Source organism: Formica exsecta, unplaced genomic scaffold, assembly GCF_003651465.1.
Source record: "Formica exsecta isolate Colony F162 unplaced genomic scaffold, ASM365146v1 scaffold451, whole genome shotgun sequence".
Lineage (NCBI taxonomy): Eukaryota > Metazoa > Arthropoda > Insecta > Hymenoptera > Formicidae > Formica > Formica exsecta.
Window position 1 is genome coordinate 510,556 of NW_021851748.1, and position 12,368 is coordinate 522,923.

The 12,368-nt window shown below is 37.3% G+C and overlaps 3 protein-coding genes across 6 annotated transcripts in view; 1 reads left to right on the top strand and 2 right to left on the bottom strand.

Annotated features, from left to right (window-relative positions):
• The window catches only part of LOC115240822 (uridine-cytidine kinase-like 1), a 4,465-nt gene extending 1,957 nt beyond the window's left edge, over positions 1-2,508 (top strand). Inside the window, exons 3-10 of one of the 2 annotated variants that reach the window (XM_029816204.1) lie at positions 134-304; positions 451-557; positions 681-851; positions 942-1,013; positions 1,093-1,344; positions 1,443-1,660; positions 1,786-2,011; positions 2,086-2,508. In XM_029816204.1, the coding sequence (XP_029672064.1) occupies positions 134-304; positions 451-557; positions 681-851; positions 942-1,013; positions 1,093-1,344; positions 1,443-1,660; positions 1,786-2,011; positions 2,086-2,397 (1,529 nt within the window). In that variant the 3' untranslated portion in view covers positions 2,398-2,508. The remainder of the gene's footprint in view (positions 1-133; positions 305-450; positions 558-680; positions 852-941; positions 1,014-1,092; positions 1,345-1,442; positions 1,661-1,785; positions 2,012-2,085) is intronic. The other variant, XM_029816205.1, reaches the window with a different exon arrangement.
• On the bottom strand, positions 2,470-6,419 carry LOC115240827. The gene is made up of 12 exons (XM_029816212.1): positions 6,036-6,419; positions 5,708-5,785; positions 5,531-5,625; positions 5,372-5,449; positions 5,120-5,266; positions 4,791-4,866; positions 4,528-4,715; positions 4,254-4,398; positions 3,717-3,932; positions 3,272-3,390; positions 3,059-3,194; positions 2,470-2,938 (listed from the first exon to the last, which is right to left on the bottom strand). Exons 1-12 carry the CDS (start codon positions 6,348-6,350, stop codon positions 2,636-2,638), a joined length of 1,896 nt encoding a protein of 631 aa, XP_029672072.1. The 5' UTR covers positions 6,351-6,419; the 3' UTR covers positions 2,470-2,635.
• A 436-nt stretch (positions 6,420-6,855) lies between these two features.
• Positions 6,856-12,368, bottom strand: part of LOC115240783 (probable Na(+)/H(+) antiporter nhx-9) — a 19,950-nt gene continuing 14,437 nt past the window's right edge. The window contains exons 11-17 of one of the 3 annotated variants that reach the window (XM_029816137.1): positions 12,170-12,310; positions 12,014-12,083; positions 11,834-11,938; positions 11,479-11,580; positions 10,954-11,121; positions 10,529-10,687; positions 6,856-9,486 (exon numbers count right to left, since the gene is read on the bottom strand). In XM_029816137.1, the coding sequence (XP_029671997.1) occupies positions 9,230-9,486; positions 10,529-10,687; positions 10,954-11,121; positions 11,479-11,580; positions 11,834-11,938; positions 12,014-12,083; positions 12,170-12,310 (1,002 nt within the window). In that variant the 3' untranslated portion in view covers positions 6,856-9,229. Of the gene's footprint in view, positions 9,487-10,503; positions 10,688-10,953; positions 11,122-11,478; positions 11,581-11,833; positions 11,939-12,013; positions 12,084-12,169; positions 12,311-12,368 lie in introns of all 3 variants that reach the window. The other 2 variants (XM_029816139.1, XM_029816138.1) reach the window with 2 other exon arrangements.

A 12,368-nucleotide genomic window follows, 5' to 3' on the forward strand; every position in this document is an offset into this window, starting at 1 on the left:
AATAAAAATAAAATTATATATATATATATAAAACTACATTAATATTTTAGAGAAAGAAGTATTGATTAGTATATAAAAATTATAATCAAAAGTGTAAAAGAGCAAGAACAAATTTATTATATAATTGTAATAGGTTCACAAAAATCGCCACGATCACGTAGACAACGCACTACCAGCATGTCACAATCAAGTAAGAAGACATCTGCAGAATCCATCCTCAGGAGCAAAACACGAACCATTTATACAGCTGGTAGACCTCCTTGGTACAATTCAGCTGGTCAACAAGTAGAACCTTTTGTAATTGGTTAGTATAGTCATATTTATTGTTAATTTATTTAAAATTATTAATTTCTAATTATCTTTGAATGTGTATGATATATAAATTATTTATTATTTTATGTAAAATAAAAATTAATCTTTGTAATATTAAAAAATATTTGTGTGCGATAGGTATTTGTGGAGGCAGCGCTTCTGGGAAAACAACAGTTGCAACTAAAATTATAGAATCTCTAGACGTGCCATGGGTGACTCTCCTTAGTATGGACTCCTTTTATAAAGTGCGTTAAACATTTTTATCAATAGATTTTAGTAAAAATATCTTTTTGCACACACAATTTAGCATGTTTATCATTAGTATGATGGAAATAATTCGATAATGCAATAGACATTATCGAATACAGGTGTTAAACGAGAAGCAACACGAGATGGCCGCGCACAATGAGTACAATTTTGATCATCCTGATGCGTTTGATTTCGAGCTTCTGAAGACCACGGTGCAGCGATTGAAGGAAGGACGCATGATAGAAGTTCCTATTTATAATTTTGTAACTCATCGCAGGGAAAGTAGAACAGTAAGTTGACATATTTGTTGCTATTTTTTTTATTCTCTGTGCACACAATCAACACAATTTGTACAGTTGTTTTCTTATTTTCTCTGATAGAAAACCATGTATGGGGCTAATGTCATTATCTTCGAAGGAATACTCACTTTCTACAATGTCGACGTATTGAAAGTAAGCTAATAAAAAAATAACTTAAATAGTGCATAATACAAAAGATAAAAAATAACAAAGTAAATAAACATTTCACAAGATGTGCGACATGAAAGTTTTTGTCGATACCGATGCGGACGTTAGACTGGCCAGACGTTTACGGAGGGATATTTCGCAAAGAGGCAGAGATCTGGAGGGTGTATTGAAACAGTATAGTAAACATGTGCAGCCGGCTTTTTATTATTATATAGCGCCTCTTATGGTTCATGCGGATATCATTGTGCCACGTGGTGGAGATAATGAAGTGGCGATAGAACTTATTGTACAACATGTTCACACTCAACTTCAATTGGTAAAACCAATTTGCCAGTTTTCATTTAACTTTGTTTTATAAGAATATTGTTTATAGGATTGTTATCTATGCTACCGATTTGTTTGTATCACTTTTAGAGAGGTTTTAAATTGAGGGAGAAACTAGCGCACTCGTACATTGGTCAACCGTTGCCTTCATCATTGTATTTACTTCCGGATACGCCGCAGATAAAGGGTCTTCATACATTTATACGCAACAAGGAGACATATAGAGATGAATTTATTTTTTATTCCAAGCGATTGATCCGCCTGGTCATCGAATATGCATTGTCTCTGTTGCCTTTTGAGGTGAATATGTACGCGTGATTTTATTGTTTTTTTTGCTGCCTAAGTAAGCTTTGATAAGTTTAATTAATATACTCTCATATTGCTAATAAATGTTCAATTTGCTGTTCAAATTTCTATCTATCTATACTTAAAGAGAAGTTGGATATCTCACAGCGTATCGTTTTTATGTGAAGGACGTAACTGTCGAGACGCCACAAGGAGTGTTGTATGGCGGCAAGCGGAGTGCAACAGACAAGATATGTGGCGTGTCGATATTGCGTGCCGGCGAAACCATGGAACAGGCTGTTCGAGACGTGTGTAAGGACATACGCATAGGAAAGATTCTTATTCAAACTAATCAACAGACTGGCGAACCCGAAGTAAGTATTTGTGCAAACTTTTTTTTTTACATAATTAATTACAAAACTTAATTTATTTTATCTCTTGCGCATAGTTGTATTATCTTCGATTACCAAAGGATATCAAAGACTATAGAGTAATATTGATGGATGCTACTGTTGCAACTGGTGCTGCCGCTATCATGGCGATCAGAGTGCTATTAGATCATGATGTTGCTGAGGAAAACGTGTTGTTGGCATCGTTGCTGATGGCGGAATCTGGCGTGCATTCTATCGCGTATGCTTTTCCGCGAGTAAAGATCGTTACTTCCGCGTTGGATCCCGAGATAAACGAAAAGTTCTATGTATTGCCTGGCATTGGAAATTTTGGCGATAGATACTTTGGCACCGAACCATCTGATGATTAAGGCAGCTTATAGATCTCTATTTAAAGTACTTACATATATTCAGTATGTTGTGTAAATTGTGATACAAATATCAAAATAATCTATTATATCTTTAATAAAAAGTGCGTTACATAAACATTTGTATGTATTCCATCCTTGTCGCAGGTTTTATTTTAGCATATATTACTTTCAAATTTAAAAACTTGTTATATTGTTATTTGTGCAATGTTGAGGTTTTTATTTAGATATCTACTTATACTCAAAGAGGTGTTGTACCAATACCACCAGTTTCGATATCGGCGGCAGTGCCACGTAATTGTCTATATCCTCGTGAACTAGCTCGATGAGAACGTCTCCACGAATCTAAATTGCTATTAGGGGGATTATTTGGGCTCAGAAGGTATGTTATCAAACGGTCCAATGCGGCCAAATCTTCACTCGTATTGCCAGAATTCGTTAAATCTTTGTGCAGATCTTTGCCTACTATCTCCTCGACACTATCGCTTTTCTTTACGTTGCCTCTATTTGCGGTTCCACGACCAAGACCAAATCGTGATCCAATCTGCAATATTTTTTTTTTTTATCATGAAAGTTTATATATTTTTGATAATAATTTAAACATTAAAAAGTAAGTTTGCGTTATTTAAAAATCCTAATGAATGAATTAAGAATGTTGCAGTACCTCCTCCGGTCCGTGTTGCCCATAACTGAGCCTTTGCACCTTTCGGAAAGTTTCATCGTTCATCGCTTCTCTAACCGCTTCGTTCAACGTGCGTTCTAGCGCTCGTTGTTTGGTTTTGCTCAATCCATCGTAGAAACTAATTCAAATGAACAGAGTGTGAATTGAATAATGTCATAACTTTGATATTTACATTCGGGATTATTTTTTCTTTACCTTGAATCCAAAGAACTGTTATTTCTAGAGATATTCTTATCGCGAACCAAACGGATGTCGTGCTCCCAAAACCGACGCAATTCCGGTGTAGATGTGTATGGTGCGGCCACTTCTTTAATCTGCGGTTGTGAACGAATGATTATGTCGTTAAAAATAACTGGCACGTATATGATAAGAAAGTGCATAAAGTACGCGTAATGTATTAAAAAAAAAAAAAAATCGATAGACTGTCGCGCGCTGTATCAATATAGTATGTAGCTTATACATATTTTGCCGATGAAATTTTGCATTTAATACAGTATATATAATTAATACGCTTGCAATTAATACTATGTATATACATTTTATCGCGGTGACGTAACGAAAGCGTGGCAAACTATAGCGGCAATTTCTGATTGTGTTCTCGGCTATTATCAGTCATTATATCGCGTGCTAACTTAGTTACCTTCAAGACTATTATCGCCGTAATAAAGATGCACATTACATTGATAAATGTCAGACATGCGCTGATAATGCCGTTGCAAAAGAATTCTACGGGCAAGTAATCGCTGTAGATGTATGTGTACGAACTATTAAAATCCGTATAAGATTCGCCTTTGATGTGGGGCATTTTTATAGGCCGATATATGAGCCATATGCATCCCAGAGCCCAAAATAAACCCTACAAGAAATAAATATGTGTCTTTCCGATCAATATTGATTGTTACTCGTTGATAATCATCCTACTAAAAAAATCATCCTAGTAAAATAACTATTCTAGTAAAAAAAAAGAGAAACGAGATATCTTTGTAATTGGAATTATTGGGTCTGTTTTTTATAGCTGAACTGATTGCACTAATTCAGAATTTATTTTTCTCTCTCCACATTGGAAGAAGAAAGATAAGCTCTTAACTAGTGCAGCCAGTTCAACTATAAAAAACAGACCCATTGTATCGACCCATTGTATAGACTTAAATTTTTTCTACGATATGCGATCTCTTACGCAGTTAACAACTGGTGGCAGTAATGAAGCCGATATGGCGACACCAATTAATGGTCCATTGCTACCTTGCAGTAGAGCGACTGCGACGCCTGTGCCAGATGGAAGAGCCCAAAGAACACCCATCCAGAGCGATCTATAATTACCTCTATAGGAAGAAATATTATTTAGATAAATTTTATGATAACGATCCGATTATAATTGAAAGCTTCATATATGTAGCTAAGTTATTGCATGATCAATAACAATGTATCTGATCGTTTTTAACGATACGTACCTACCCTTCATCTCTTCGGTTGGCCAATCATTATAGCCCCAAGGCATTTCGGTTGTACCGAGGATAAGACCGAATATGAAGCCGAAGAGTATTGATAGAAAAATACCGAGCATTAAGCTCTTTAGGCCGACCATCTGCAGGTTTCTGTCGGCTATGATAGTCCCAAAAGTCAGGGACATTACAGGTCCCTTTGATTAACGAGACGACATAATCAGAGAAATGTGAAAACGAATAATTAGTAATGTTGTATTAAAGAATTTTACCATGAGAGGAGAAACTAGCATGGCAGCAACGACATTAGGCGCGTTATTCTCAACAAGACCGAGTGCAGCAAGACAGCTGTAAGATTGCAATTCTTACAAGTTAGAGTTACGCGCGATTATTACCAGAATTTATTTATCGAAGTAATACGGTAATCTATATCTTCATAATCATTTGATAATTATATAACAGCATTGCGTAATAATAAAATTTTCGAATGTTAGATGCGGATAAATTTACCGGAAACTGTCTCGTATTTCTAATTAATTCTTTATCTAAAAATAAATAAATATATAAAAAATCAATAGTAATATTTTTTGTGTCTTCTTACTCCGCGGTTAATACTAGTAGCACATAATCGAAGGTAAGATCACCACCGCTGCGAACGCCATCGACAACCTGTTTCACTGTCAATTTCGATCTGATAGACTCTACGAAAGCGTCCCAAGCATTCTTACGATCTTCCGATTCCTTCCGTCTGTAAACGGAATAAAATATATACGTATATATGTCGGATAATATGTTACAAATAATGTAACTCTACTTTCATGTTAATTTCATTAACAGAATCAATTAGAGAAACCTGCGAGCAACGTCGTCCTTGACAGCCGACAATCCTGCAGCGCTCATACCACTATATGTACATTGCGTCGGGATTACACTAAAAATATCAACCAATATCATCATGATACTGAACTTAATCATTCGTATGTGCGATTTCTTCAGCTCAGCATAAAATCACCTTACTATCGAGTTCATTTTAACGCCGATACCCATTTCGGTGAGGCAATGTATGCAATTTTCACAGGGTTCGCCAGCGGGAACCGGAAATATCACCTTCCACCGGAAAGTTTCGTTTGGATTCACAAACATTTAGAAATGATCAAATGAAAAGAAATATTTACAATTTTTTCTATACCTCATAATACATATCCTCTTTATCCTTGCACCATACAACGTGTTCTACTTTCAGCTTTTTAAGGAGTTCTTCCAGCACCTGCGATGGAATACAGCACGTAGTAAAACAAATAATTTGATAATTATAATTATTAATTTGTGATCGAATTAAGAACAATATCTGATTTTTATTTTTTAAAGATGAATTCGAGTATAATCGAAATTCAAGTCAAAAAGAAATATGGAATTTATAGCTATAAGTATACATATATATGTCTGATTGAAAAATATGACAACACAATTTCTGTATAATTCTATAATAATTGATAATGATGTTTTCTATATTCTACCGTTTCCATCGACACGAAAACTGGCGTTTTCGATCGCGCGGGGTATCCGCGAATACGTTTTCTGGAACCGATGCCGACGTCCTCGTCATCGTCGTCGTCGTCCTCATCATCAACGTGGCCGTGATCGTCGTCGATTGAAAGCAATTGCGCGCGCGTTTTCACTTCTTTCAGACGCAGATCCACCTTCGGCGATGCTGCGATTTTATTTTTGATCTTTTCCATTTTCTTGGAACGTTTCAGCGGCACACCGAACACAAGTTCGTGCTCGTAGCTCAGGGTGGGAATGCAGACCAAAAATACGACACCCCCGGGCATGTTTGTTCCGTATAATTGGTGAAACTTTATCGCGCAAAAATCACTCACTCGATCAATATCGTACGGCCGTCAGGGCTTTTCTATTTCGTTTCATCTGGAACGATCTTTAGAAGATCAAAGATACCAATTTCATTAGCTAACGATAATTACTTTATTGCCTGGCTCGTAATTGTTAAGTGAGTAACGACGGCTTCGATGCTGTCTTTAGATGGTCGTGGAACTGCATTCGAGAGAGGTTTATTTACAATTAGAAATATTTTTGCTTAAAAATGTTTGAAGAATTATTAATTAAAAAAGGATTTGCAATTTTTTTATATTTCATAATTTTTATTTCTTTTCAGGAAGGAGAATATCAGCAAAGAAGGAAAAAAGGAGAGAATTTATAAGGATTTAAAAAAAGTTTGTCCAGCACTCAAGTGTCATTGTTGGCGAGAGAGAGAGGGCAGTCTACTTTAAGAAGATAATACAGGTAAGCGATATGTGCAAAATAAAAATTTCCATGTGTAACGGTCTTTTAAGAAATAAACATTTATTTTCCTTTTTTTAACAAATCAACAGCGTTGAGACTAGCGTCTAAAAACTAGCCTGACGTTTTTTTATTCGGTCTAAGTAACTAAAGGCCGCGAGGAATATTCCATGCGAGGGGAACTCCCAATATATCCGTGCAAAATCATCGTCGGAGAAGATTTTCCATTTTTTTATTTGTTTTTTTTTGATAAAGCAAACTTATATTACCCTGTCATCCTTGTGCGAAAGTGGTTCAATATCAGAGATCATGTATGCTCAATTAAGTGCTCTGCGATATTGTCTAGAAAAAAGTATAAGCGTATAAAAATGTCTCCAAGGATCATGGAGTGATAGTCAAAGATTAAAAAGGGTCCAGTTTTATTAAAAGGCTAAGCTAATTATGACGTTAATAAGATTGCCGTTCATCGTTATAAGTGATTCGAAAAACAATTGAGAAAGATCGCGATTTCATTTGATGCGTGTAAAATTTTTCGGGACGCTTGATGACAAGGTTCCACCACAAACGAGATGATCTCGTTTAATATAACTTCATTATGTAATATTTTCGACAATATTTTTATAATCAAAATCAATTATCTCCAGTTATCAAACATTTCTGTCGATGTTCCCCTCGACTTTCGAAATGTAGCAGAACTCGACGCGTTTCCGCTTCCTGCCTGCGCCGAGCGATGGCTATATAATCGCATTATTGATTATTAGTAGCACTAGTATCATCACTAGCGAGATAGAGTAACAAGTGTAACAATAATAACTAGAATACCGAATATTCTAATGGTCGCATTCTGTGTCTCTTTTTTTTTTCTTTCTCTTTTTGAAGCGACGAAATAATACTAAACGTTAACAAAAATAGTAAGGATGAGGATGTTATTGAGAAAATGACGATGAGGATGCCGACAATTTTCTAGCATACCTTTTTCTAAGAAAATTTGTATGTACATGCTGCTGTTTTTTTCGCTAAATATTGACCAAATGGTGCCGTGGTGTCGATATTAACAATGTGTTGTGACAGTGTATTATACGCATCACATGCACCGTATTACACGAGTATCCATTTTTTTACAGGAAATTTTTTTTTTAAGGCCATACTCGAAGGGAGAACGGCACACCTGCTATGCATCTCACTCGCGCTGGTTCTATGGTAGTTGACTGAATATCGCGTAATTGTTCGCTTAAAAAGAAATTTCCTAAATTCGACTGGAGATGCGCCGCTATGGGTAATCATCTATACCGCGACGTACCACTGCGTGTCATGCATGCGTGCGTACATGCGTCAAAAACCGTGATAACGGGACTGCTAACGACGCAACACACCTAATGCTAGAAGCTGCGATCAGACTAGCAACTTGGTCCACAAGTGAAATGAATGCGTAATTTCACTTAATCAAATGATAAATTGCACCAGGTGCAAGTTGATAGTCTGGCCACAGCTTAAGTCGCGAAGCACACAGCAGCGATGATCGGACAATGCGATCGCGGTGTGAGCTCATCATCAGATCAACCTCCGAGAGAAGGAACTCGTGGTAAATCTTGGGGACAAGTCATTGGCGCCGCGCAATGATTCCTCTACAAGATATTTACCGATAGCACCGACAAAAGAATTTTGCGCCGATGACTACAACGACGACGATAGCGCGTGCAGATCATCGGCGTTCAAGTACTTCCACAGTCCTTAAGGCCACGATTCCAAGATAGTCCTTACAGACGGATTTAGAAATAAGCCCTTGCTCTCGACAAGCACCTTTGTTTTCGCGAATGATTTTTTTTTTTGCAGGATAAATAACGGTTATTGAAACTTTCCTATCTTCGTATATCTATCATTCTGTTACCTTCGAATTCGCGTAACGATCAGAATATCTAACGCAAGCAAAAGATCCCGCTTTAATGAGATTATTTATTGTGTTATAAAAGCGGAGAAATTTATTACTTAACTTTTAGAAAAATATCTTTCTTCTCTTTTCTCTTTCACCGCGCGTAAACTTTTTCTAATCAGCGCGAACTTTCGCGTTTCCTTATAAATATATTTCTCGTACAAAATCCAAATCGAAAACATCGACGCATTTTTCGTCATCTCCCGTTGCACGTCGTCTTTTCTGAAATTTCTTCCTCGCTTCTCGCGATTTTACATAATTACAGAGCAGGACGCATCAACGAGATTCGGGCCGAGGTTCGCTATAAGTTTCCTCCTGCAAAAGGCGGCTTGTCAAGGGCAGGTCCTCTCAAACGGGGGCACTTGGGCGTCGCAGAAGCGCGGTGAGCAACGAATGTCGCGGCGGTCGTCGAAAGGGTCGACGCCGTCGACGCTCGACGTCCGCGTAGACGGACAGTCGCTCCTCGGCGACGGCCCCCAAGGGTCAAGCCCTCTCATCTTCCTCCTCGTCGTCCACGTCCTCGGACGATTCCGACGTGGAGGAGGTGATCAGGGCGGTCGACAGGCTCGGCATCTGGGACGAGCAGGCGAAAGAGTTAAGACGCATCCTCTGAGCGCTCCAGCATTCTGGCAAGGAATGAGAACCGTCGTCCGCTGCCGCCTTGTCCAGCGAGTGCGTCCGTTCGGTGAAGCCAAGCTCCATCATCGACACCCTCCGTCTCGCGGGGACTTTCGGCTTGCCTGAAGAAAGAGCTGGTAAGTTTCATTTGTGTTCGAGAAAGCCGCAGCTTTCACGAGCAGCGTCTTGGCCAAGTGCTCATGTGTTAAAGAAATTTTAACACATAATAGCTCCAATAAAAATGTTAACATTTTTATATTTGGAAATAATAAAAATATTAACATTTTTATTGTTTCCAAACTTTAACTTAGATATTTAATATTAGCATAATGTAGGCTAATGTTTCGTTTCCGCTATGATCGATTTAAAAATAAATACTGGGATAATAAAATGGATATATCATAGGAACTGAATATCTCAGGCTAGACACTAAGTAGATGCTAAACTTAATCATTAGAAGATATCAATATGTCCTCGCCACGGCTATCGCAGATATATCGTAGCGGACACCAATATTTATATAAAAAACTAGATCTAAAAAACTGGGTTTATATACAGAAAAACAAGTAAAGAAGACTATTGACTATTTTCGTTACATAACAACATTAATATCTATCACGCAATAAAATTTGCAACGGAGAGATCAGATTTCTACAATTCAATTTATCATTAGACATTCATGCATGCAATACATCTTAAAAACAATCTGTAGTAAAATAGTTAGCAGTTATCAAGTTGTGGGCGGCTTTCGTGTCGATACTCATTTTGCAATTGCTCGTAAAAATAGCCCCGGATGTACATACATATATACAACGCAATATGAGTGACGCCCGTCAGAACGCATTAAAAAATAGCATACGTCCAGAGGTTCTCAACGTTTTGTGTCTTCGCGCATTTTTTCGGGCGCTCAAGTTTATTTATTTCTTATTTAAAACTATGATTCTAATTTATGATTATTTTTTAAATACGCAATTCTTGGAACATTAAGACGTATGCGCCGACAATATATTTCGGTCAAGAGCACTTCTTCTACGCGGTTGGAACGGATATAGGATAGAGTATACTTAATTCGTTTCGCTCGAGATACATGTGAGAAAAAAGGGAAATGAAAAAGAAAAAAGAAAAAACAACACACGTACCCTCCTTCCGCTTTGCGTCACGTACCCTTGGTTTTAACGGGGGAATCCATTTTCGCGGGAGTGTACTCGTCCGTCTCGTCAGCTTCGTCGACAGTCTCCTGGCAATCGATACTGTCGGGTGTGCACACGCTCTCACGTCGAAATAGGCCAATCACGGATTGGACTTTCGGCTGTTCGATCCCACCTAAAAAAAGGGAAAGACATAATGGACATCGCTGGTAATAAACAGATGACAGTAAGCTCTCTTAAGTGTCAAACATTTTTTAAGTGATCCTCTTTTTTTATTTTGGAAAAAAGAATTTTCATGAAATTTCCTCTTTCTTTGAAAGAAAATATATGACACAATTATGATATTATATCGGAAGGTTTTTATAATAGTCATTGCATTTTTATAAAAAAGATATAGCAAATTAATATTTAGTAATTAATCGATCTGTCCTCATTTTTTACCTAAGAAAGTGGCGGAGGGCGAGCTGTAGGCGAGGTATTCCTTATTGGAGCACCAAGCTGGAAATTCGTTCTGCTTGATCGGATGACCTGACTCATAATCGTCCTCACGTTTCCACGGTAACATGGTTTCCGTGGCCGTGGGGGTGGTTACCCTATAACCTTCCGCGCCTAAATCAAATATCGCAGATGCCAGATAATTTCAAAGGGAGTACCGAAACGGAGTTTGAAACCGTTATGATTTCGGCAAGAATGCAATCTTTTCGTTACTGTAGATACAAAAAGATCCCAATCCATCAAAATTATGCCGGTTTCAATCTCTCTAAATGAAAGACAAACAGGCATTCGAAAAATAATAGCCAGCAATGTAAGAAATATGCAAAAAAAGGAAAACAATTCGCGACAATGCAAAGTCAACGTTTGATGATGGTCAATATATAAAAATATACGCAAAAAGAAAGAGAACGATTCGTGGAGCAACACAAAATCAACGCTTGGCCTCTTTTCTTTCTCTTTGCGAGAACGTACCGTCGCGTCCTATTCTCAAATCTCCTTCGTCCATATTTATTGTATCCATCGACGTAGTAGCTGTGGTAGCGTGTTGATTGTCTGCGTTTACATTGGGCGAATCTTCCGTTTAGAGATTTTAAAATTTATTAGTTATGCAGCTATTTTTTTTTCTTGAAAAAGCAATTAAGTACACACATATTATAATATATATATATATGTGTGTATGTGAGTATCGCGAGAGATATAATTTTGGCTATCAAAAAAAAGATCGTTTATTCTTGATGTCTCGATCGTTTATCGCTGTATTCGTGTCGACATACTCTCTGATTTAACTTTTCGACTAATTCAATAATTCGTACAAAAGTTCTCTTACCGGATGTTCGTGCAGTGAATGTGATCGCCGAATCCAAATCCTCTTTGCTGGAAGGCTTTGAGGTTTCTCCGTTTTCTAACTCGTACAGCACGCCATTGATGTAATCTATTGCATGAGAATTCATGAAAAAATAACGAAATCTCCAAGCAAGATTAATTATCCGCGACATTTTACACGTACCTTGCGTAAATAATTTTGTCGAGCCGTTTTGTTGAAATTCTGGGAAACTAACATGATTTTGTTTGCCGTCCTATACAATCGAAATTAGTAAATGAGAAAGAAAAAATGTGGAAATTAAAGATATGAGAAACGATTGAAATACTAATTGATTCTTACTTTGAGCAACTTTTTGCTGCGTTTGTGGCGATGCTTGTGTTCTCCCATCATCCGTCGGATATTCATGTGCATTTTGTAATTGACTTGTGTTGACAAATCGCGATCGTTTACTGCGTGTCGACTGTAGCTCAAACGCCGATGCTAAATAATTATATAAATTCTTTTATGTTTTATTGTTAGATACGATATATATATATAT